General features: G+C 40.6%; 2 protein-coding genes across 7 annotated transcripts in view; both read left to right on the top strand.

Annotated features, from left to right (window-relative positions):
* Nucleotides 1-13,698, top strand: part of Nckap5 (NCK associated protein 5) — an 864,637-nt gene extending 850,939 nt beyond the window's left edge. For all 3 annotated transcript variants that reach the window (XM_090342913.1, XM_090342914.1, XM_090342915.1), the window contains one exon: nucleotides 11,838-13,698. In XM_090342913.1, the coding sequence (XP_090199039.1) occupies nucleotides 11,838-12,116 (279 nt within the window). In that variant the 3' untranslated portion in view covers nucleotides 12,117-13,698. The remainder of the gene's footprint in view (nucleotides 1-11,837) is intronic.
* A 542-nt stretch (nucleotides 13,699-14,240) lies between these two features.
* Nucleotides 14,241-25,119, top strand: part of Lypd1 (LY6/PLAUR domain containing 1) — a 34,423-nt gene continuing 23,544 nt past the window's right edge. Inside the window, exons 1-2 of one of the 4 annotated variants that reach the window (XM_090342920.1) lie at nucleotides 14,241-14,339; nucleotides 16,844-16,981. In XM_090342920.1, the coding sequence (XP_090199046.1) occupies nucleotides 16,948-16,981 (34 nt within the window). In that variant the 5' untranslated portion in view covers nucleotides 14,241-14,339; nucleotides 16,844-16,947. Of the gene's footprint in view, nucleotides 14,340-15,277; nucleotides 15,566-15,871; nucleotides 15,954-16,419; nucleotides 16,662-16,843; nucleotides 16,982-25,119 lie in introns of those variants that run through there. The other 3 variants (XM_090342921.1, XM_090342918.1, XM_090342919.1) reach the window with 3 other exon arrangements.

The following is a 25,119-nucleotide window of genomic DNA, read 5'->3' on the forward strand; positions in this document are numbered from 1 at the left end:
AGAGCAGCTAAAAATCATATATATGCTACCTGATACTAGAATGTTTTTGAGATAGCTATGATTTTAATTTTCCTACAGTTTAATTTTTGAGTTGATAGATTCAATAATATTTGTAGGTTTATCACTTGATAGTCATTTTTATCTCTGCTTCTATGCATGTAATCAGTAGATGTTTATACTCTTATTTAAAAGCACCAAGGTATGTTACCAAATGCCCTCTGTCTGAGTGGCAAATTGGATGTATTTGAGAAAATTTTTTGGAACTACCTACAGAAAGCACATAAGGAAATGGTAGAGCTTATGTGTTTGGAGGTCTCCTCTTTTCAATAATGTTTTGTTATCAGAGGAATCTATTTTATTGGCTATTGCTCTTGGATTTTGAGAAAGTGGTAGTGGCTACTGTTTAACCCAAATACTGGCCTAGAGGAACAGAAGATCCAGGAGGCTCAGAGTAAAATTTCAACCAGGGAGTCATGGAATATGACTTCATATATCTCTATCTTGTGAGGAAATTGCTTTCTCCAACAGGCAGTCATCAATCCATGAAGTGTCCTGGCTCTTAATCTGAGACCTACCTACTAGTACATAAAGGTTAGGGAAAAAGCTATGTTATTCTAACAATTCAGGTAAAAGCCTTAAATCTTTGTGTTTTTTCATCATGTTATTAAAAACAGACACTAAATGACACTTGGTCAGTATCATGAGCTATAGAAGGACATGATTTTTAGAACCAATTGAATAATTATGACATTAAGATGCTGAAATATTATCCAAAAGGCAATGTCAGATTGAGGGAAGCATAAAACTCAAGCTATGATTTTAAAAAGATTGAATTTGATAAGAAGCAGGACATGAGCCTGTACAATAGAAAGGTTGAAGCTCAGGGATAAACAGGTCATTTATGCCAGTAATCCCTGGAGAGAAGATTCCTGTGAAGAGCTGTCATAGAAACAAGAGGATTTTATTATGTCTTGTATGTGGGATGTTTTAGGTTGTTGTTTCTCTTAGTTTTCTGTACCTCGTACATAAGATTATTCCATCTGTGAAAAGGAAAGGGAATAATAGAAACAGTAGGACAAAGGATGAACTAATGCAACATTGACACTCACTTGACACTATGGTGGATATGAACCTTACAGCTTGGGAGGGGGATGTAGGGAAGGTAAACAGGAGAAAATGAGGAATGGGGAAACTAAAAAGAAATATACTCATTACCTTACTTATATAACTGTAAACTCTTTGTTCATCACCTTTTCAAAAACAGATTTATAAAAAGAAAAATGTTCCATTTTGAGAAACTGGTAAATCATCATGGTCAAATTTCTGTATCCTTTCCATGTGTTTTTAAATTTATGTGTTGTCAAAAAAGGAAACATACCAATATATAACTAAAAAGGATCAAGTCATAAAATTAAGTTACAATTCACAGTAATATGAAATTAGAGAATAAGGAATTTCAATTTTAACATACTGAATCTATGAAGTAACTAGACATAGAAAATTAAAGATGAGGGTAAATAGCAATTAGTCAACCTATGGAAAACATCTGCCTTTGTTACAGACTGAAAACAGAAAGTGATCAAACGATATATTAGAAACTCTAGGGAGCTATTTTGAAAATATAGTTGGAATGAGCATATATATTTTATATAGACATATATATGTATGAGTTTAATGACATGTTTGTGTTCTAAATGTCTTTAGCAGACCACACATCAGGTTTAGTAGAGCATTCTCACTCTATGAGACAGTTCTCTGAGATACATTTTCCTAGGTATCTCAAGTTTTTCCCTATATTTACTTTATATTGAAGAATACTTTTACATTCCATGAGAGAAGTGATTTTGTCTCATATACCATTGTGTCTTTCCTAGTACATAGAAACCAAGAGAAATACCTGATGACTGAATCCATAATGTGGCAGTAGCAGCACAATTCTTATTTACAGGTTCATGAAAATCCTGGTCAATAACTGAGACTGAGATTGCTCCTCTCATAGTATGATACAGAAAAGAAAGTGGAACAGAATGGCCGGTCCCTTTGACCTTCTCCTAACTGGCCTGCTTTTTCATTCTAGGTCTCTCAGTACCTACTGAGCAATGTCAAGGTCTTCTTACACTTGTAGTATGAGCTAGTATGCAATAAAGAACTAACTTTTATGTTTCTGAATCTTTAGAACTATTCCCAACAACAAATCTGCTCTTACAACAAGATTCAGTAGATTGGCTTGACATGAATTGCCATGACTCCCAGAACTTGATATGTCAAGGAATTTCATACAAAGGAAAAGTTGAATAGCTCTTTAGCTGAGACATGTATTATAGGTGAAGATGAGTAGCTTCTGTGAGGGGAAACTGAGACAGCTTCCATCCATCCACTGTGTTTGTGGCATTCTTGGATGAGCATTAGTTGTATTCCCAGTTAATCCTTTGGCTGTCAAGAAATGCCCAATAGAGTGCATCCTAGGGTACACTGTGGCTTCTAAGTGTTCTACCAGAGTCTACTTGGGGGAATTCCAGGTTAGCTAGTTCTTTAGGGGCTAATGACACACATAAAATATTATCCCTTGCTTTGGTATTCACAATATGCCACATAACTGAAGTGGAATGCTTTCGGGTATCATGTCCTGCCATTTTGCTGATATTAGAGATATTCATTTAGAAGGAGGATGTCTACCAAGAAAAATGGTCTAATTTTCTTTTTACATTCACCTAATCCAGAAAAATAAGGAATTTTATTTTTCTTACAAGAGCAATCCCAAACCTGTCTCTGAAAATCAAAGCAAGGCTGTGTGGTGTTAGAATCTTACATGTTCCCTTCATGATGTATTTTTCCCTGACAAAATTTTTGTGCCACAAATACACTGATAACCAAACCAAATGTGGCTCAGTATACTGAATGGATAACTATCATGCTCAAAATGTAAAATGATGGGAAGGGGAGTCAAAGAGAAAAAAGTCCTATGAATCTTTGAAGTCAAGAAAGTAATGCATGTTTGGGTTTTTGTTAGAATGGTATCTGTAAATTGCAGACAGAAAACCTTGATATACTCACTCTTATTAGCTAGAATTTACAGCTCACCAAAATGAACAGATTCAGAAATTTGCAGCTTAGTACTTTCTTTGTTCTTATTCCCAAATAAGTTTTAATTAGTATTACTTGCCCAAAGAACAAAGGAAATCTCACAACACAAAGAAGCATGTTTCTTCCAACTAGGCCTTTTGTATAAGCTGGTATGAATGGGCTGGCTTGTTTGGCAAATTCCAGGTCACTAAAAATAATGCATGCTTTTTTATTTATTTTGGGAGAAACACTGATCAAGTCTGTTAAGTTGCTAAAGGTCATCAGTCTATATTCTAAATCAGGTTTGCAGCTCTATCTACCCTTGGACAACAAAAATGTGTTTTGTGATAAGCATTTCAACTGACGACATTAATGTCAGAGTTTCCAGAAGTAGCAAATGACTTTAGTATATCGTACAACAACTTCCCCTCAGTTTGTCATTATATAACTTTCATCTCCCCAAATGTAATTTTCTATGCTTTTTTTTCCTCTTTCCTATGAGAAACATGGACCCCTATCTCCCCTTGCCTATTTTTAGATCTGTGAATGACTGAAAAGTTACTAGTAAAAAAACCTTCTTTTTTTTCTTCTATCATTTTATTTTGGTCTCTACATGTCTTTGTATCTGTCATTTATATCTGAAATACATTCTTTTTTATCCCAACAAAATATGCCACTTTCTAGCAATCTTAACTTCTTATTGACCTTCTCTTTGCTTTCTATTTTGTATTTTATACTCAGAAAGGAAGCTAACTTTCCCTACCCCCTCTGGGCTCAGGGGTTCTGGCAGAGGTCTTTGAAACCCATTGATCACAATAAAGGACAGAGATATAGTTAACGTAGTCATAAAAAGCATACTCAGCTGAAAATTGCTCTTTCACCTAATAAAACCAGTTTGCCTTGGAGATATTGAAGAATCTCTGAAACCCCAGTAAGGGAACAGAATTGATCAGGATCCCATTGTATTCATAAACTGCTTTGTTACATTGCAACTTCCTTGTACAACTCCTTGAAGATAATATTTCTAAGGAAAAAAAAAAGAAAAGGTAAGGAAACAGAGAGTCCCCAAGTGTCAAATCCCATCTCCATCATGTGGATGGATGGAGAGAGTGGTTGACATTTATTTTTTTCAGAAGGGCAAGAGAAGAATAATGTACCCAATTGAGTTAAGAGAGCGAGGTGAATACCAGAAGCAAGCAATTATGCAATCTGGGCTCTGACCAGTTAACAATGTTCACACCACAACTCTTGGAAATAGTGTGGAGCAGCCTCCAGAGCTCACCAAAGGTCATTATACCTATGTTTATGTCTCATCAGAAAGTAGCCCTGTCAGCCAAGGATGCACTAAAAAAATGGCATTCAGGAAAATACTAGTGGGAAAAGAGAAATGACTTTAGCTGCATTTTTCCCTCAAGGTTGCTCTGTCATTTTAATATTAAGATATGCACTGTGTCTAAAACCCTGGATTAAATGCCTACTCTCTGTCCCCAAATTTCTGGCTGAAGTTTGGCCAAGATTTGCTTACCACAAAAGGAATGTAGTAACTCACACCTTCAACTTTAGCCCAAATTCCTGACTTTGGCTGTCTCCTCTATTTGACTTGCCTGCTTCCAAAGAGAAGCTCTCCTTTTTCTTCCACCTCTGCTAAAGTGCCTTGCTCCTGTGTCTTTGCCCCAGAGGAAGCTTCTCTGCCTAACCCAATTCATTGCAGTAGCCAAGTTTTCCTGCTTATTCTTGGCCCAAATACAACCAGGAATGTTTAAAGTCTACAGCTTAGCTAATGAAAGGTATTGGTGAGAGGTGCTATGTTGTATCTTACCAGTTTGGAGTATGTCCTTCTGGGTAAAAAGACAAGCCTAAAATAATACTCCAAGTCTGCTGTGTCTGAGGTCCCCAGTTCCCTTCTCCTTCGGAAAAGATAAGGGAATCATTTAATTAGCAAGTTCACAGAGGAAACTGGCAATGCACCACCGACTACATCCAGATCTGCCCACGTCTCTCTAGAGTCGGCTGGTTGGGAAAAGCATGCATTCTGTTCTGTTCCTTTATGCTGTAGGTTTTATAAGAAAGGATTCTCGCTCCCTAGCCCAAGGCCGCCAGTTACTAAGCTTGTCAATTACTTACAGACACTGTTAAGAAATCAGGTGCTTAGAGTTGACCCATTCTCAGGACTAAAGCTAATATTTTAGCCTCCTGTCAGCCTTTATCTTTTATTTTTCAATTCATTGAGAACTAAGCTAGGAAGTAAGGATGTTGGGGATGGTTATATTGTACCCTCTCAGCTGCAATACTTCATGCATAGAAGATATCTAATTAAGAAAAATTTAGAGTCTCAGGGCTTTATGGAGTGGCAAACTTTAAAGAAACCAAGTGTCAGAGGAGTTGCACAACTGATTAACACAATACCAAGAATTGCATACTAGTTTTCAAATACCTGACATCATATGTACCAGCTAAGATGTCAAGTTCTAAAGGTGGACTGCTTCTACTCATATCCGGACTCCTTAAGCTATTAGCCACGGATATGTGGACAAGTACTTAGACCTCTTTATCTGTATTTTTCCCATTTGTGTAATGATGATGAAAATTCTCTTATAAGGTTGGAACAAGCATTAAGTGAGATAATTCATTCAGTACCTGACATACAGTCAAAACACTTTGTAAGTATCGTTACTGTTGTACCGTATGTTCTTGAACCACTATAGCAATGAAGAACTAAGAAATACACTCTGTTGACTAAACTCTTGCTTGTATTAATTTGTGCAAACACCTTGAGTCTTTGTGTTAGTTCCTAACTGAAGGTTAAGGCTGGATTCGAATTTCCCATAAAGGTTTCATTCTCTTTCTAATATTTTATACTGACAGAAATGTTGGTGAGGTGTACAAACAACTTTTAAGATAAAATCAGCAGATAGCTATTGGTTTGAAATACTGACAGGGAAAATCTAAAAAATCAAACCTATAATCTTAGCTACCTGAGCAGCTCAGATAGGGAGGACCAGAGTTCAAGGCCAGCCCAGCTCCTGCCCAAACTAGCAGAACACAATGGCACATGTCTGTCATCCCAGCTATACAAACTGAAAGTGAAAATAGGAAGCTCACAGTTCAACCACAGACTGGAAGACATAATGAAAGGTAAAAGGAGTAGAAGTATGACTTAAGTGGTAGAGTACTTGCCAAGCAATTTCAAGACCCTGATTTAAACTCAAGTGCCACAAATAAAAAGTGTAAGAGTGAGAGCAACTGCCTTCACCAAAAATTTGTTGTATCAGTGTGGGAATGTGGCTTAGTAATACAGTGGTTGCATGAAGTCCTGGGTTCAATTCCTCAGTACCACACAAACATGAAAAAAACAGACCTGCTGCTGTGTCTAAAACAGTAAAGCACTAGCCCTTGAGCAAATGAAGCTCAAGGACAGCACCCAGGCTCCAAGTTTAACCTGCAGGACTGGGAAAAATATGTTGTACCTTAGTTACTTTTTGTTTCTATCCTACTTTGGGATGGGAGTTTCTCACTCTACACACATAACATATATGTTGTAAGAATCTAGAACTATTATGTGGATATTTTCCCAGTTAATCATATTGGTTTTCTGTAGCACTATGTGTTCTCCTACCTTCCTCATGGCAAAGCCCTGAATCTTATAATTAAACTTTCCTTAGAATATTGCTCTAGGAAAATCTCTCTTCCATGATTATTGTTGACTGAACAAAATGTTATGAGCTTCCAAAAATCAGACAACTAAACTTCCCATTCAAATTTCACTTGAATCTGTATGAATCACAAATTCCAAAAATATTCCACATAAGGTACAGCTGACTCTGGCCTCTGTCATCTTCCAGGCTGATAGAAGAACACAAGATCATAGATGAAGAAGTGATAATGACTTATAATCCTTTGACAGCTGCCAGTGCCTCCCATCTGTATGCCTGGCTATTAAGGAGGCTGATACCTGGAGGATCAAGATTCAAACCCAGCCCCAGACTGAAAAATTTGAGAGAACTCCCTCTCCAATTAATCAGCAAAAGGCCAGACTGGAGGCACCGAGCTGTGGTAGAACATCATCTGGGAACAAGAAAGCTGAGAGTCTCTGCTCCAGTTTCTGAGTTCAAGTGCCAGTACCAGCACACACACACACACACACACACACACACACACACACACACACACACACACTATCTGGAAAGGGAGCCAATCCTTTAATCTGGTATGATTTTTAAGAAACCCTTGGGGTGGGCATGTCTCTGTCATTATGATGAGTCTATTACACAATCTATAAGAGCAAGAAATAGACTCTCTTGGCATTGTTATATTAGATGGTGTCTTATTAGAATGAGCTCCTTCTTTTTGCCTGTGTATCTTTACCCCACTTTCCTTTCAAAATTTTTCCTGTATGAAACTACCTCTGAGAATCCTAAATACATGCTTATTTTCACAAAGGTGATTACAGAGTATGTTTTTGGTTGATTGATTGGTAACAAGGTATTAAATTAGTTAAATTGGATTCTCAAGAGATTTCTGGAGAACACATTATTATATTTGAGTGGGACTACCACTAATAATTTCATTTTCTAAGCTTAAAGGCAGGAAATGCTGTCAGAATTGCAAAGCTACTACTTATTTTAAACTTGAAAACTAGATTCTTATTTTGTCTTACTTCAATCTTACTTTTGTTCACCAGTGTAATCAAAAGCCTCACCAAAAAGTCATCCATACAACTGTTGCCACCTATAGGTGGCAAGCGTAGTATATTAATTTTAATGTAATTTGGATAAAGCACAGCATATGAAGGAAATGGCCATCTTTTAAGAAACCTGCACAATTCTTGGCAAATGTGAATCTTTACTGGGCTTACATTACTGCCATTTTGCTTCTGTTAACATTTGTTTGGAATGTTATCTATAAAGATACTACTGAATGATACTTTTTCCAGTGCTTTTCCAAGATAAAGAGCTTAGGTTCAATCATATTACCTGGGTCCAAGTATGAACATCTTGGATTACCAGGCTGCAAAACCTTAAATGAGTGGCTCTACCTTCCTCAAGCTTCCATGCCCTGTCAATTTAATGGTACCCACTCTATAGAACATCGATATGAGGGAAAAAGCAGACAATCCCTGCAATATGCTTAGCAGAACTCTGAACTGACACTTACTAAAAGAGGAATTGTTATTTCCGTGATTCATTTTCAAAACACTCTTATGTGCAGAGACTGCACAGTGATGTGCATTACTTGGTTACCTTCTGCCAAATAAATCATTAACACATTATCGTTTGACCTCAGTCCTCCTTATATTTACAATTAAAAGCAACCTGACTCCAAAAGCTGAAGCATTATTGACATCTGAAAAGGCAAAGTTGTGGTAAGTTGAACAAGTTGCTTGGCAGAGGCAGGGCACAGAAACTGCCTTAACGCTGTGGATCTTCACAGCAGCTTGTCATTGTCATTTGCATAGAGGGTGTTCTTAGAGCTAAGAAACATTTCTGCTTTCACGCCTAAACTGTAAAAATGAAAGGATTCCTGAGGAGGCCAGGTTTTTCTTACAATGATTCTTCATTTCCATAACCTTCGTGGACAAGGTCAGTCTTTACTATATGTAAGAGATAAAAACATCCTTTCTAAAGTTTTCAAGCATTAGAGGTTAAACCATTAAACAATGTGATGCACAGCCCATAAACTGTGGGTGTTTTCATGGTGATTCTTTCCTTACTCTATCTTCACTAACTTCAAATTCTTTTAGACTAGTGCTTCTCTGTCCTATATGTTTCAGAGATTTTCGGGCCTCCAAAGTCCTGGATATCTCACTTGTGGTGGAAACCAAAGATCTGTGCTTCCTGATGCGTGCACACACTTTTAAACCGCTGATCTCGTAATCCTCTTGAATTTCTTGAGAAACATATATTAGGTGCCTTAAGGTACTAAGTTTCTAAGACGTTCTTTAATGCTGAAATAAAGATATCACCATTTGTATATGAAGGACATGTGGACACTGAGCCAAGGAAAGAGGCAGGCTGGCCCTGACATTCAGGAGTCTCTTTCCAGGCTCTGCCTTAGCACCTTAAAATATAGTTCTTTCAACTGTAACAAAAAAATCCTTCCATCTGCCTATGTAACAAAGGTTTGCTGAGTGAATTTGTGATCTACATAGACCAGAAGTAGGAAAGAAGCCTGTGTGTAGTCCTTGTATAAAGAATAAGAAATAAAGACATTCAAGCTTCCTTGTGTAGCCATTATTTACCTAAGTGTAAATGCTAAGTTATATTTACATTAAACATTTTTGTAAATAAAGCATTTCTAGCTCCATGTATTTTTTAATACTATGCTACATAATTCTTTGGAAAAGAAAGTAAAGCTTAAAAACTTGGCACAACATACAAAAAGGCTCCTGTATACAGTAATATCTAATTATGAAATCACTTTTCTGTACTCAGCTAGGGAATCTGTGGCTCAGGCCCCCTATGGTTTCAACATAGCCATTTGAGATCAGAAATGAGCTTCCTGAGTAATGCAGCTACACGTTAATAGTATAATGAAGTAAGCACTAGTTCAAGGATGATTTTCAAATATTCCTTTAGAATTACACCATTCCCCACAGCAGAGCAACTGCCCATCTCTGCTCTTGGGACACAGAAGCCATTTGCTCCTATTTCTCTTTTCTTTCTGTTGACTGTTGTGCAGAGGAATTCTGTTTGTTCTCATAGAAGTCCGTTTCCTCACTGCACCTTTGAAAGTCTTACATGACCATATGACGAATGAGCATGTGTCAGAAATGGTTTGGCATATTATTAAAATGGAACATTTAGGTAGCAAAATGTACAACAAACAAGCACAATGTTTTGTCCTTTATTGCATAAAATCATTGTGCCGTGGAAAAAATAAGATTACAACAATGTGCAGTGGCTCATGCCTGAAATCCCAGCTACTTAGGAGGCTAAGGATCTTGGATCAAAGCCAGCCAGGGCACTAAAAAGTCCATGAGACTCATCTCGAATTAATCACCAGAAAACTGGAAGTGGTGATGTGGCTGAAGGGGTAGGGCAGTAGCCTTGAACTGAAGAGCACAGAGGCAGCACCCAGGCCCAGAGTTCAAGTCCCACCACTGACAAAAATAAATAAATAAATAAATAAATAAATAAGATTACAGAGGCAGCCAGAAATTCAGGCAGACTGAAATTCAGATCTGTTCTCTGCCATATCCAGGGAAATCTTGAGTGAGTAGCTGTGTCATCCTGAGCCTTGTTTTGTCATTTTCTAAGTTGGTCAAAATAGGCACTAGAGGTGCATGCTTGTAATCCTAGCTACTTAGAAAGCTGAGACCTGAGGGTCTTGGTTTGAATCCAGTTGGGGGCAGAAAAGTCTGTGAGATTCTTATTTCCAATTAACTAGCAAAAAAGCTGAAAGAGGAGCTGTAGCTTAGATAATAGAGCAAGCATCATTACTGATCAAAAAAGACAAGTGAGAGCACAAGTCACTGAATTCCTCCAAATTAAGAGGAAGGCCAACAAGTATGATATTCTGTGCACTAAAGTGGATATAATTGGTGTTATTACATATTTCAAAATAACTACAACAATGGATTTTGAATGTTCTTAGCTTAGAGAAATGATGGGTGTTTAACATAACAGATATGCTAAGTACCCTGATCTGAGAGATCACAGTCTTTTTTGTACCTGAATGGGAACATTACATTGTACTGTGTACAGATTTGTAATTATTATGTTCCAATTAAAGTAAAATAACACTTGAAGTTAGATAATGCATAGGTTAAAAAAAGAAACATAAAATGAATGTTTTAACAAGTGCATGAGAAGGCTCTTAAAGTTCTTTTACCTAATGGAGGTTTAAGATGTAGCTATTATCAACTCTTAGATCCCATTCTTGCTTCTTGTGTTTGGAGGAACTTTTACTTGAAAAGGCAAGGATGAGGAATGTTTTGAGAGGCCTCCATACTTTCATCATTGCTTACATCTGAGTTCCTTTTGCTTTGCCCCAACTCAGCAACCACTGGATCAACTGAATCAATTTATGTTCACATTACTTACTTATCTGTGGAAATGATTGTAACTGATATGTCTCATAAAGTCCCAGAGAGTGATGGTAACATCTTGTAAATATCTCTTACAAATCTGATATTGCTAGAACCTCCTGGGAGAATTGGAAAGGGGGAAAAGGAGTTGAACTGCAGACTTGCAACTATCATTTTTAATCCCTCAGGCCCTATGTAGATCTGAAGGCCTCTTTTAAATATCTTAATTCCTATGAAGCAAGAAAATGCAAACATAATAATGGTTCTGTCAAATTTGCCACATACTTCAGTTTTACATCAACCTAAGAAATTTTATGCCCTGATGTGTGGAGGGGTGACATGAGGAGGAGCAAATTTCTATAACTTTTGGTTGGAATGCAATCGTCCACATTTGGAAAAAAAAATAGACAACTAAATACTTAGCAGGAAAGCAGAGGAGGTAGACACTTTGATTAAGAAAAATAACAAACTTTATCTTAACACATTTTAAATGGGCCCATTTAAAATGAAATTAAATGGTACTTAACTGATTTGCAAATTGGGATTTAGGTATCTCAGTAAAATGATTAAAGTCTTGATTTATCCCTAAAATTAGCTTTATTATTACCTTTAATTATACTAGAAGGTTGTTAAGCATTTGTAAGATCCCTCTATCCCTTTAAACGATACTGTTCAGACAATAATCAAATATAGGGTAACTTGATTTTCCAAAGAAATATGTTTCTAATATTTTTCTCTTTTATTGCAGAAATTGAAAACAGTTGAAGAAACAAAAGAGGATCCCGAGGATAGATTATCTAAAATTTCCCTGGAGTCATTCAATAAATTTAACAGCACTACAGTGATTCTATTAGAAAAAGAGAACTCTCTGAACAAGGCTGAAGGAGAAAAAGAAGAAAAAGAAAAAAATGAGGAAACATCTTTGAGCAGCTCAGATAGGCCTGGAGTTGATCATTTGGAATCTTTGAGTGATTCTTTATATGATAGCTTCTCTTCCTGTGCAAGTCAAGGTTCAAATGATGTGTAAAGGACTTTATCCCTTAGTGAGACCCAGAAAGAGTTCACTTAAGAAAATAAGGTGAAACAAGATGATTGGGAAGGGGTGTGGGGAGGGAAATGGGGACAAACCATGAGAAGGGGTATCAATGTGTGAGAAGTAATGCGCCTACTACCTGGCGAATGTACCTGTAACCCGACATGAAAAAGAAAAAAAAGGCAATGGTAAGGATGTAGAGAGGATAAACAGAAATGTACAATAACGCCAGTCAAATTCACAGTAGGTAATCCACTACAGCTTATTTCTTTGACAGGGCAATAAAAACTGACTCCATCTGGGCTGCCATCTCATGCCTGTAATCCTAGCTACTCAGGAGTCTGAGATCTAGAGAATTTCAGTTGGAGGCCAACCCAAACAGAAAATATTTGCTGGCCTCCATATCTAAAATTACCTAAGGAAAAAATTTATAAACAGGGCTGGAGATATGGTTCCAGGGATAAAGCAACAGCCTAGCAAGTAGGTCGCCCTGAGTTCAAATCACAATACTGCAAAAAAAATAAATAACCTCAAAAAGGATTAACTGCATTTGTTGGGTTTCAATAGTATTGAAATTAAACATGATACAGAATTCTTAATTTTTGCACTTTTTGAATACTTGTACAGAAGCTGTAAAATTTTTTGGAGAGAAATTATATTTGTAGGGGAAAACTATAGCAATAAATGGAATCAGTGCCATGCTCTTGATATGATGTACTAAGTCCAAAAGTTGATAATATATTTTTTAAAGGTTTCAGCTGAGACTTGTGGAGTTCACAATCCCAGTTCCTCAGATGATTTGTGACTGCACTCTGTAAACTTTAAAATAAATAGAAAGAAAGGAAAAGAAAAAAAAAAGAACAAAAGAGAAAACAGTGAGAGGTTGTGGTAATCTCCACCGCATAGTCTCCTTTTGATAGAGAAATTTAAAAAATGCTAGAGAGATTCAACTGATAGCAATAAATGTAATTCTACTTTTCCAGGATAAAAAAATCCAACTGAAGTATGAATAGTAATTAAAGGTTATAGTGAATCCAGACCCAACTCAACCCTGGTTCCAATAGCAGGTTCCCCTCTCCGGAACATTTCTTTCATTCTCTTCTCCTTGGGGCTTTTCTGTGATTCTACACACTATTTGTTGATTTTTATCTCTTTTTATTATAATCAGGGTACTCTATTTGCTCTGTTCACTTTTTTTAAAAAAATAAAATGGTTGGTGCTATGATCATTTCTGACTTTCTAATATCCTTTTTTTCTACAAAGACTGTTTATATGTAAGGATAAATTCTATTTTAAAGGCTATGTGTATTTTTTCTAGATGTGAACTATTTATAATTGCTTTTGTACAGAAGCTGTAAACTAGTCATAATATAACTATTTTTAGGATGTGTATGGTTAGCTTAGCGCACAATTGTTCCTTTCAGAGTATTGTAAGATCAGTGTTACTTCATTTGTGCAATGTGTTAACTTTGAGTTTTGTTGTCTTAAATGAAAATTATGTAAAATGTCTCTGTCTTTCAGACTTTTAAAATCCCCCTCTTTTTTTTTTTCTGAATAAAAGTCCTATCAAAACTGCTTTCTTGGAACACTGAGAAGGACTTCTTTCAGGATTGTTTGCTCACTAGGTTATTTCAATTGTGACTCCCACGTGCGTGAGCCTCGGAGGGATTTCCCTAGGAATAAACTGGCCCTTGTGCTCCCTGGACAGCAATTCAGCCAATTGTAAAAGCAGAGTCTATGGACAAGCGAGTAATGGCCCAAGCATTTCAGTCTTCCCAAGGGGTTAACCAAGTAGAAAAGAAAGGAAAAGCGTAGGGGGAGGGGGCCAAAAGGCAGAGGAGAGAGGATGAAGGAGCCCCGGGCAGATAGGGAACGCTTTCTCTGCAGAGGAATGACAGGAAAGTCATTTGCGTTAATTTCCAGACCTGCTTGGCTGGCAGCAGGGGAAAACGAATGAAGTGCGCCCCAGCTTGAGAGCTCCCCCCCCCCCCCCGCGAGGCGGCTGGAGGAGAAAGAGGGGTTAGCGCTTCCTTAGGAGGCTATTTCCTGTAGAGACGGTGCTCCCCGGAGATGTGAAATGAAGGGGTGGGAGCGGGCGGGACTGGGGGCGGGGGCACCTTCCAGCTCAGGTCCGGGAGAGCCGGCTCCGCACCACCTGCTGCAATGCTCCGCCGGGAAGGCGCGAAAAGCTCCGTGGCGCCCGGGGAAATACACAAGGTGGGTCACCTGCGATTGACTGGAAGAGAGAAACGAGAGTGGCGTGGGGCGGAAAGGGAGAGGGGTGCAGCCAAGGGGCAGCCGAGCAAGGACGGCACCTTATGGAGTGGGTACTCAGAACTCAGGGCTCTGGGGTGTCGAATGGAGGAGAAGGAGAGAAACGCTCTTGGTTTCGGTCGGCTGTGATTCGTACTTCTGGTGGCTTTCAGCGGGGCGGGCCAGGCCACCCGGGCAGTGTCAGTGCCACGTCCCCGCCAGCCATGCATGCGCGCGCTGGCTGGCGACAGAAGGGCACCGAGGGCCAGCGCGTCAATTGGGGCCGGGTCCCCACCCTACTTTCACCCACCCGTAGTGAGCCTCTCCCAGGAAGAGGAGGTGCGACTGCGCGGGACACCCCAGGCGTCAGAGGGTGTGCAACTTTGTGGGGTGCCAAGGGAGCACAGCCCCACCACCCACCCCTTCAGCTGGACCCCTAGGGCAGTGGATCTCGCCAGATCCCGTCCCTGGGGATAACTGGTGATCACCGAGAGAGAACCTGGGGCGTGGAGGAGAGCTTGCCCCTGCGCCCCACCACCCTGCACGGTCCCAGACTCCAAAGCACAGGTCCCAGAGTCCGCGCTGAGCTGGTCCCCGCGGCACCTGCTGCGCCCCACACTTCAAAGCTCCCAACCCTTGAAAATTACACCTTCCTCCTTCCCCCGCCCCAAGTGCCCCGGGCGCCCCCTTCCTGGGAAAGTGCTGGGGCGGGAGAGGAGGGCTGCTGGAAGGAGGTGGGGACGCAGAGAGACAGTCCCAGCCTTCCCTGCCCGCCACCCCCACCCCAACTCGACAGCCGTCACGTGGTGCCTGGAGTGAGGGCGGGGGTGGGGGGGAGAGAAGAGAGAGTTTTTTTTTTTGGGTGCTTCGGATCGCCAGTAGTTCTTCAGTCTAAGCCACCAACTCCGGAGGTGCCAAGCTCGGCCCGAGAGCGCCAGCGAGAGCAGCGGGGACCCGCAGCCCAGAGCCCGGGTACGGGCGATGCAGGCGCCGCGGGCGACACCTGCGGCTCCTCTCGGTGGCGGCGGGCGCTCGGGCGGCTGCAGCGCGGGCCTCGGCAGCCACGGGGACCGCGGCGCGGGCGTCCTCGGCCGCCTCTGATGCTCCTGCCCGCTGCCGGCTCCGCGGCTCTGGGAGGATGTGGGTCCTCGGCATCGCGGCAACTTTTTGCGGATTGTGCTTGCTTCCAGGTAAGGAAACCCGGGCAGCACCCCGGCCGGGCGCACACAGCACAGCTGGCCACCCGCTGCTTCCCCTCTCCCGACCCCCCCCCCCGACCAGTGCACCAACCTAGGGGCGGGCGCGGCTCTGCGCTGCCCCGTGGGAGTTGAGCGGCGGCGGTGGCCGTGGCCCCGGGCGCAAAGCTGGGAAAGTCTCCAAGTCCCGCGCGGCCGGACTTGGGGACCGGCGGATGTACGAGGCTGGCTGCGGCCGCTGCCTGGGGTGCAGTCGGGAGAAATCGGGGGTAGGGATTGGGGAGATCTTGGCCATATAGGGGGTCTGCGGTAGATATGAAGGAGCGAACCCCAGCCAAGTTATCAAGTGTCTCGCAACCCGTGAGAGTGGCGCCGCCGACAGGTGAGCGACGCCCTGGCTAGGCGTTTGGTGCCCGGCTGCGCGCGGTCAGAGTGAGGCAGGAAGGGGACAAGCCGAGGACAGCAGCTCCGAGATCTGCGGGAGCGCCGGGGAAGGATGCAGGTGCCAGTCTGACTCTCCTCTCTATTTTCCGCTTTCCGGACAGAGCTCTGCAGAGCTGGGACCGCCGTGAACCCTAGCCAACCAGGATCCTAAGGCGGGGGGAGCGGTGGGGGAGAAGCCCCCGGGGAGACGGGGCTGGGTGTCGCGCACACGCGGGGACCTACAGCGTCCCCTCGCACCCGCGGCAGCCGTGTCCTCCGCTGTTGGTCTTGGGGTGGGGGGCGCAGGAGGCGCGGCGCGTCTGGAGCCTCCTTCCTTAGCGTTCCCCCACTCTGGCTCAGGAAACAGCGCCGGAACGCTGGCTTCCAAACATTAAATAAGACCCAAAAGGCGTCTGCAAATGTAATCACGAATGTGGTGCCAAAATAGTAATTAAGTAATTTGTAACCAATTAGCAATTAAACGAATCCTTTGGCATAGACCGGAGCTGACGCGGGCTTCCGGAACGACTTCGTTCTTGGGTCTGAACCTAGCTCTCCTTACAACTTCGGAATGGACATGACCCGACCCGAGCTGCGGTGGGCTGGGCGCTTTGTGTCTGGAGCCGGGGTTTGGGAGTCATGGAGGCAGTGTTCCCCTGGGTCCTCTGTAAGACCCGGGGTACCCGAGCCGCCCCCTGCTGGCTTCAGCCACATGCAGCTATACTGGAGACCCGGGAGGGCAGATGGGACATCCCTGAAGCCCTGAGCCCAGGCCCTCTGAAGCAGGAGGCCGGTGGGCTTGCTCTGAGCGCGGGTGGGATCTGACCCCGACTCCATCTGTCCTCCCAGGCTTTGCGTTGCAAATCCAGTGCTACCAGTGTGAAGAATTTCAGCTGAACAACGACTGCTCCTCCCCCGAGTTCATCGTGAATTGTACCGTGAATGTGCAAGACATGTGTCAGAAAGAAGTTATGGAGCAAAGCGCAGGTAAGAGCCTGGCAACTCTTCCAGTCGGCTCCCGAAAGCCGGCCTGGGGAGCGAGTGAGAGTGAGAGGCCATTAAATTATAGGGAAAGGGACTGGCTTTAATTTAATGTGCACACACACACACACACACACACACACACACACACACACACACACACACACACACACCACGCTGGTTATCACAGATTTACTTTCACAATGCTGTGAAAATGAAGAGTTCCTAGTTACTTTAATCTCATTAGAGTTAATTACCAGGGTTTCTATCCCAAGGGACTTGGGAGGGGAAATACATTTAAATCAGTGTCTCTCCTCTTTATATTTACTCCCTTCTCCTCCCTGTACTAAAAGCTGATCAGTGGGTGGAAAAATAATATATGAATAACCAGCCCTGGCTTGGGCAACTAGACAGTAGCCTATGAGGGATGTCAGCCTGAAATATGGAGCTAGTTGAAGTTCCCAGAGGTCAGAGCTTGAAAAATGTGTTTTGTCATCGAGCCACACCATATTTCTTTGAAGAACACTATAGGATCTTTATTTAATTTTAGAACTAATGCATCAAATTCCAGGCACAAATTGCCAAGCTCCTTCAAAGGAATGTTGTTCTCAGCCCTACAGGCTCAGCTGCTGGCTGGCTGACAGACATTGGGCATTATGTTAGGGAATAAGATGGGGAGGCTCTGTTTTTTGATCCCCCAGTGCCATCTTTCCAATAATAGTAAAACTCAAAGTCCCCCAAAAGGTAATAGAAATTTGAGAAAACATATGAAGCTGTGGCTTTAATCCCAAGGTCAAATCATGAATACAGGCTTTGCCATGTAAAGACTGTTGGAAAGATGGGAAATAGCACCATGTAATAAATGATAACTGAATGATAACTCTTATTAGGGAACTAACTGCTCCCAGAGCCGAGTGAAGTCATTAGATTGTTTCATGATTCCTTTAACCCACTGAAAAGCCATTGCAAGGCTGGTTTTAAAAGCAGCACCCTGGGAAAGTAACTTACCCTAGAGAAAGGCCTGAGGATATCGCTTGCCACAAGGTTACAGGAAGAATGTTAGCTAGAAAGACAGGGGCTTCCCTCCTAGTGTTCGGCTCTGTGTTATGAAGTGGTATGCATATGGTTTCATAAGCTGTTCTTCATAGGTGATTATTGTCCAGGGTATGGATTTTTTTTCTACCAAATTGCTCTCCTAGGAAATATGAGATGAAATTGTTTTCCAGAGTAACTTGTCCCAAGAAAAGTAGCATGCGTTATTTTAGTACATGAGATTCAGTCTAATTTTTAAAAAGCAGAGCAAAACTAAGGTTGATGTTGAGGCTTTTGCTTAGATTGGTATAGACAACTTTGACAAGTGATTTCTTTTGTAGTTGTGTTTCATTCCTGAAATTTTTTCCTGAGCATATACTGACCTTTTGGATATTTGCAGCTCTTTCCACGGAATAGTTTAGAGCTAGAATCTTCAAGGTCACAACTTACTCAGTTATCATGTTTCATAATTGGGGATATGGCTGAGAAAAGGATGTGAACTGAACTCGGGTCAGAAGGGGTGCTTTCTCTGAGAAAAGTGTCTTTTTCCCTTTGTACTTGTCTTAGGTGAATACTATAGACTCGATTTTCAAAGTGCTATTTTACATTTTGATTAATTCTCTCTTGAAAATCATATTATAAAGCCAATGTACAAAGGCAAAGCAGACATTATAATTCCAATTCACACACAGACAACTTCAACAAAGAAGGTACCCAGGAGGTAACCTAGGAGGTTGGTTACCTCCTATTAATGTAGTCCCCTTGCACACTTAGTCTCTAAACCATGTTTCTCCCACTACAGGCCACTGGCAAAAAATGGTAAGACTACAGCATAATTTAGCTTCATCTTGAAGAATTAAAAACAGGAGAAATGGATGAATACAAATGAAAAATCAGTTCTGAAAGCAAGAACGTAGGTTTAGTTATATACAAAATAAACCAACCAACCAGATCTATTTTTGTACCAGAGAGCCATGTCTGTGGTCTAATACTTTTAACAACATTCCATGTTTATGTAATTGTTAGAGGCCAGTCCACTTACTCTAGAGAATAAGCCTACAAAGCAAAGAAAGCAAATCTGAAACTTTGGTTCTTTAATGACCACAATGCACCATAATCATTGCAATACTAATGATTAATTTTTGACATATGCCCTATGCATCTAGCTCTTCCCTATTCATGTTACCTGCTGAGTTCCATGAAATATAGTAGAATTTTTCCTCATGCTACAACCAGTCAGCATTTAATTCCATGGCATAGCCAACTTCTCCACTCTGGAGAAAGTAATGCCTGTTAAATGATACCATTAGAATCAAAGTCAGAACTGAATGGAAGTCAGGATCTTAGACCTTCAATGCTGAAGTGGCTCACTGATTCCTACATACAGTGCACAGTGCCATCTTTCTGTTATTTGGTTTGACTCTACAAGCCAGGACCCACACTAAAGAAATGAACTGCATAAGTCTATGATCTACCTAGCCATGGATCTTTTATAAAATCCCCAAGTGACTCTGGGGTCTCCAAGTTGAGACTGCTGATTGGGACAAACCTTTCTTGGTAATATAGGATCAAAGTATTTCTAAGAGACGCTTGAAACCTGCTTTCCAAGCAACTATCTGTGCTATCATGCCCCTGCCATCGTCCCACAGAATAAAATACATCACCGAGTTTGCCTGGAAAGATAACTCAGGCAAAGTGCTAAAGCCTGAAACAATTCTTCATGTCTATCAGGTTCACCTGACAAGCTCAGAGGACAGGTCACAAAGTGAATGTTGAAAGAATAAGAAAACCAACTAGCAGGACTTTTAAAGTTGGAGTGCTATGTAGATTGGCATTTTTCATAGACAGAGAAAACCAAGGCTTTACATGGGCTAAGAAATTTTAATGAACTAAGCTGGTCTGACATTAAGCAGTAATGAAAGGTGCTCTCTCTCCCAAAACTACCCACAATGCAATATGCCCAGGTCTTCAGTTAGTCCTTTCTGGATTAAGTCTGCAGACTCAGCTTTTATGAATTTTGAGGCAGGGAAATTTAATTTTCAATTGGGAAGTTCGTTTGAAATTAACCTTTACCTATCCCCCAGAGTGTCATTCCTATTAGGTGCTGAGAATGTTTTCCACTGCTCTATTTCCCCTTGGACATTTCTAGAATAATAAAGCATGTGCTGTGGGAAGGAAGTGAAGGTTTCGTTCAGCTTTACCCATTGTCCTTTCTAATTGATATTTAAATGTTTGCATAAGTAATGACTTGCTCTGCACTTAATGGGTTAGTGTCTATTTGCCAGCACCCTTGATAAGGACATTTCTTTTGCTCTTGCTTATTATCTGCATTTTACAAAATATTTCAAATATTGATTTTCATTTCAGAATAAAAGCTTTTCCCCTTCCAGTATGAATTTTTAAACCAGGGTATAAAGAATGTGGATTTGCATTTGTTTGACAGTGCAATCTTGTAATTAGAGTTTTTCCTCTTGACTAGATACAGTGAAAGGGGCATAATTTAATTTTTATGGACTAGCCAATTTCTGCCCTTGGTAAAATATAGCTCTGTCAGTGAGCAAAATGTTACAGGTTCTCTTAAACCTTATTTAAAAGTTAAATGCAGTATATTGAGAGAAAGTTCATGGTCTGAATCAGTAACCCAATCGATCTCGTCACCCATCCTTTGCAACATGCATTAATCTATTTGTCTGTTTTGCAATACAAGAGTTACTGATTTACATGCCATGGTGCATCTACATTATGGCTGGTTAAATAATGGCTATCTTCCTTTTGGATTAGTTAGTTGTTCATTAAGTGAAGCAAGGATAGCTCAGGGCCCTGGATGGATTCATTGATGCCTTATTTTCTCATGAGCTAAATAATGGATGGCAAGAAAGGATGAAATGTCCATAACATAATCAGTTATCTGATTTTAGTAGATAGAAATAGAAAGGTAACCATAGCCAATGTTCTCTCAAATCTACTTGTGCTTCATTCTACTAGTATTTAAAAACCTAGGCTCTATTTCAACCCTGCTATAGGGTTAGAAGGAATGAGACCCAAACTTATGTTCCAAACCCTTTACCTAGCAGTCTTTTACTTAAGATGTGTGCATGTACTCAAAAGCATACACCTTAGGACACACATGATAACATGTGTATGTGTGTGTTTATATAGTTTTACAATTTGTACCTATGTGTGTGGATATATGTGTATATTTTTATATACCTACATATGTATTTCTTATTAGAAAGACAAAAGCAGTAAATCATCCTGTGAAGGTATTCAGATCACAAGTTCTCCAAGCCATGCTACGTTGTAGACATGGGGACAACTTTTAACATAACATTTTCAGAATAACTTGGTTAGGAGCATGTGCCCCATGTCTTTTTCCCTCCTACTGCCAGGCCTGTCCATCATCTCACTTTTTTTTTTTTACTTCCTCACTAGAAACCCCATTTTGAATTAGTTGGAACAACTTTAGGGTATCCTGTACAGAGAGAGTGAAAAACAAAAAGATTTTAAATCACCATCATTCAATCCCAGCAAAAGAAACTTCTCCAGGTTAAAAAACTAATGTTAAATCACAATGATTTCAATGTCAAGAAAGATCTCCACATATATTAACAACAGCCTTTGCTAAAAAGGTTTCTGTGTAAGTTTTCATAAAGCTATGAATTTCATAGAAAGAAATTCTGTGCTGGAAGTGTCAATATCTCTCCCTCCTGCCTTTGCAGGATACTGAAAAAACACTTTTCTCTTCGGGAGCACGACATTTTGCCAATCAGCTTGCTCACCTAGTTCTCTGGGTATATTCATCTCATTCATGTGGCAGGCAGAGCTGGTGGCTTCTTAGGAAGGATTTAAGGGGAAATATTACAGGCTTTGGTCCCCTGGACTCTCTAGTAAGAGAAGCATTTGTTTATGTTAACTTTCCAGCTGAACAAGGAGCCAGGTTGACCTCCCATCTCCATAGATAAAACGTTTGAAAATTGATTTGACTCTCCCTTAACACTAATTCCTCCCACTACGATTTCGTGAAAGCTCCCATCATTGATGGTTTTCCTAATGAGTTTAAACAGAGAGGCTTCAAAGCTGGGTTTTTTTTTCCCCAAGTGGAAATGAAATGAAGTATGAAAACAAAACACACCTTTTCTTTTGAACTTTGAAAAGGAAATCAGCTTCCCTTAGTCCTGAAACTCAAAATTCTAGATCTGTAGTGTGTACCCTCACTTGGTCTCTCACTGTCATTCTGCCATCCTTTCCTATCTTCCTTCCTCTTTCCTTTTCTTTTTCTTATGAAATGACTTAGCTTCTAATGCCAAAACTAGGTGAAAGTTTCTAAGCACACTGGGTAGAAAGACATAGAATCCAGCCTTGTTTTTCATTCATTTGGATGGAAAGAGTATTTAGCTCCAATAAGGATGAGAGCACTGTGTTTTAGGTTTTGTATGCTACGAAGTGGTGATGTTACTTCTGGTCCAAGGGGCTTAACTTCCTCCCTTGGAAAAAGCAGAAAGTGGTTGGTTGCTGGTTTTCTCATGGGGTACAGCAAAATAATAAGAAGTGCAATCACTATAACAATAGTAAAGGAATTAGTTCTTTAAGAGGAAAACCTGTCAGGATGCTCACAAGAATTGGTTGTGGTACTGTTCTGGCTTGAACCAAAGAGAGACTGGGCAGCTCAGTTACTAATTATTTGAATGCTTTCTGGTTGTTCAGAGTGAGGGAATGCCAGAATTCAGCTTTTATTGTCTTACAAGTAGGCTCTCATAATTGTTTGGAAGGCTCACACTGAGAAAATCTCTCTGGTTAATATTGGTGAATCTTAGACACAGAGAGGTTTGGCAGTTAGATACAGAGAGGGACAACACTGCAAGGCACTGTAATTCAACTTCTTTCCTTTTCTTAGGTTTTTGTTTTGTTTTGTTTTTGTTTTTTTCAATCATTGGGGTGTATGCTCCATATTTTTGTGCATATCAATGAGTCATTTTATTAAGATATAATATATATGTGACATAATTCAATACCAGGATTAATTCACCCTTACAGAAGTGTATGATTCTATACTTAGTAAGTTATTCCCATACCTATAGAAAATGTCCTAATTCTAGAATAGTTCATCATCCCCTAAAGTAACTTTATATCTATTACCAATATCTACCTCTTTTCCTTCTTACCAGCCCCTAGAAACCACTTACCAGTTTTACATTTATATGCATTTGTCTATTCTGTGCATTTTATATAAATGGAATCAGACAATATATGACCTTTTCTGATGAGCTTCTTTTGCTTAAGGTAATGTTTCTATGATTCATTCCTGTCTTTTCTACTTAGAGAGGTTTCTCTCGCTAGTGCTGGTACCTGAAGAGATATCTCTGGTTTGGCAGATCTCTAGATGAAGGAGGAGGGTGGGATGAGATAGGCTGGAATATGGTGATGAATCATTAGAACTCTACTAGCTAATTACACAATCTGCTGAGTTGAAATAAAAATCTAAAAAACCTGTACCAAGAGCAAGTCAATCTAGTGAGCTGAGGGAAAAAGATTCATGTTCCTCAAGTCTCTGGTTTAATAATGAGTACTGAGGCACTCCATCTTAAATACATAGTATGTTTCCCTTGAGGTGATCTTGAACTAGGCAGGTTAAACAGAAGAATGGATGGGTGAGAACTGCTACTGGAATCCCCTATATGTGAACACAGATGCTCTTCCTCATATATGATCTCATCCATTGGCTGCAGCACTCAGGAATGAGACCCTTCTAAAGCCAGAAGGTTTTTCATCTATCTGGCCCTGGCCCACTGTTTTCATTGTCCAGATAGGGATATTCTCTCTGGAGCATGAGCATCTCAGTCTAATTCTCTTTCTTTCCCTGAAAAGACCTGAGGGTAGAGCAGGTTGAAAGATAACCTGGAGGATCATTTTGGCTAAAGAGAGTAGACACTGGCATGATTTATTCATCCCCCAATTAATGCCAGCTCCCTGCTCATGGCCAGCCTTCTCCCAAGCTTGATCAGATCATAGCCCTTGGGTAAGAAGATACACTTACCTCTTAAGTGTGAGATATACACTTTACTCTTGATTAATTCCTTCTTTAAAAAATTGTTATTGTAGAGCCAGGAATTTGTGTGCTTATGTGAAGACCTGGATTCAGTTCCTTGGTACCACATGCATAGAAAAAGACAGAAGTGGTGCCGTGGCTCAAGTGATAGAGCCTTAGCCTTGAGAAAGCTCAAGGACAGTGCCCAAACCCTGAGTTCAAGTCCCAGGACTGGCCAAAAAATTGTTATTATGATACAGAGGGGTTGCAGTTACGTAAGTCAGGTAAAGAGTACATTTCTTTTGGGTCAATGTCACCCCTTCCCTTTACTCTCTCCAAGTTTTTCCTTCACATTCCCACAGACAAGTTTTATAATTCATTTTCAACATTGTGTCTAGTGAGAATCACCTATGCATTTGTTTATCTGGTTATTTCCTGCTTAAAGACTAAGCTAAATTCTTCTTTGTCTTATAGTTTTCATTATATCTATTTTGGGACAGTTAAGAAGATACTATATTTCCTCCCCTGGGAAAAAGAGGCCACATTTATAAGTTAGGGGCTTGTAGATGGGATTAACTGGCCTGTGAATAAACAAAAGAAGTCTTATATATGCCATTAATTCTTTCTAGATGAGGTAAACTTCGGGCTATAACTTTGTTATGATTCAGTAACTTTTCATAAACTTCAGCTGTAAGACATGGAGGTTTTTTTGCCTATTAATAATTGCTTCCTATCTTTTGATTGCTGCCAACACTACAGAGCAAAGCAGGAGATGGACTGAATTAAGTGCTTTAGATAAGGTAGAGCCATTGAGAGTTTATAATAAATTGCTTTTTTTCAAGGGTGCATTAAAATAGAATAAAGCAGTGATGGATCCAGTCATTGATTTCCAAGGGTTTATGACTTTGCAAACTACGAGTCTGATCCACATGCAAAAGTGATAAAGTGTTGTATTATTTTAAGGAAGTTGTGATACTCGGTCCAGTGCATTTCATTTCTCACTGGACATGGACAATAGCTTTTTATGTTTTTCTATTTCTTGGACTTGTTCTCGAGTGCAGTGAAATGACTAGAGATAGTGCCAGAG

This window comes from Megascapheus bottae, chromosome 12 (assembly GCF_031878675.1).
Source record: "Megascapheus bottae isolate mThoBot1 chromosome 12, mThoBot2.hap1, whole genome shotgun sequence".
NCBI lineage: Eukaryota > Metazoa > Chordata > Mammalia > Rodentia > Geomyidae > Megascapheus > Megascapheus bottae.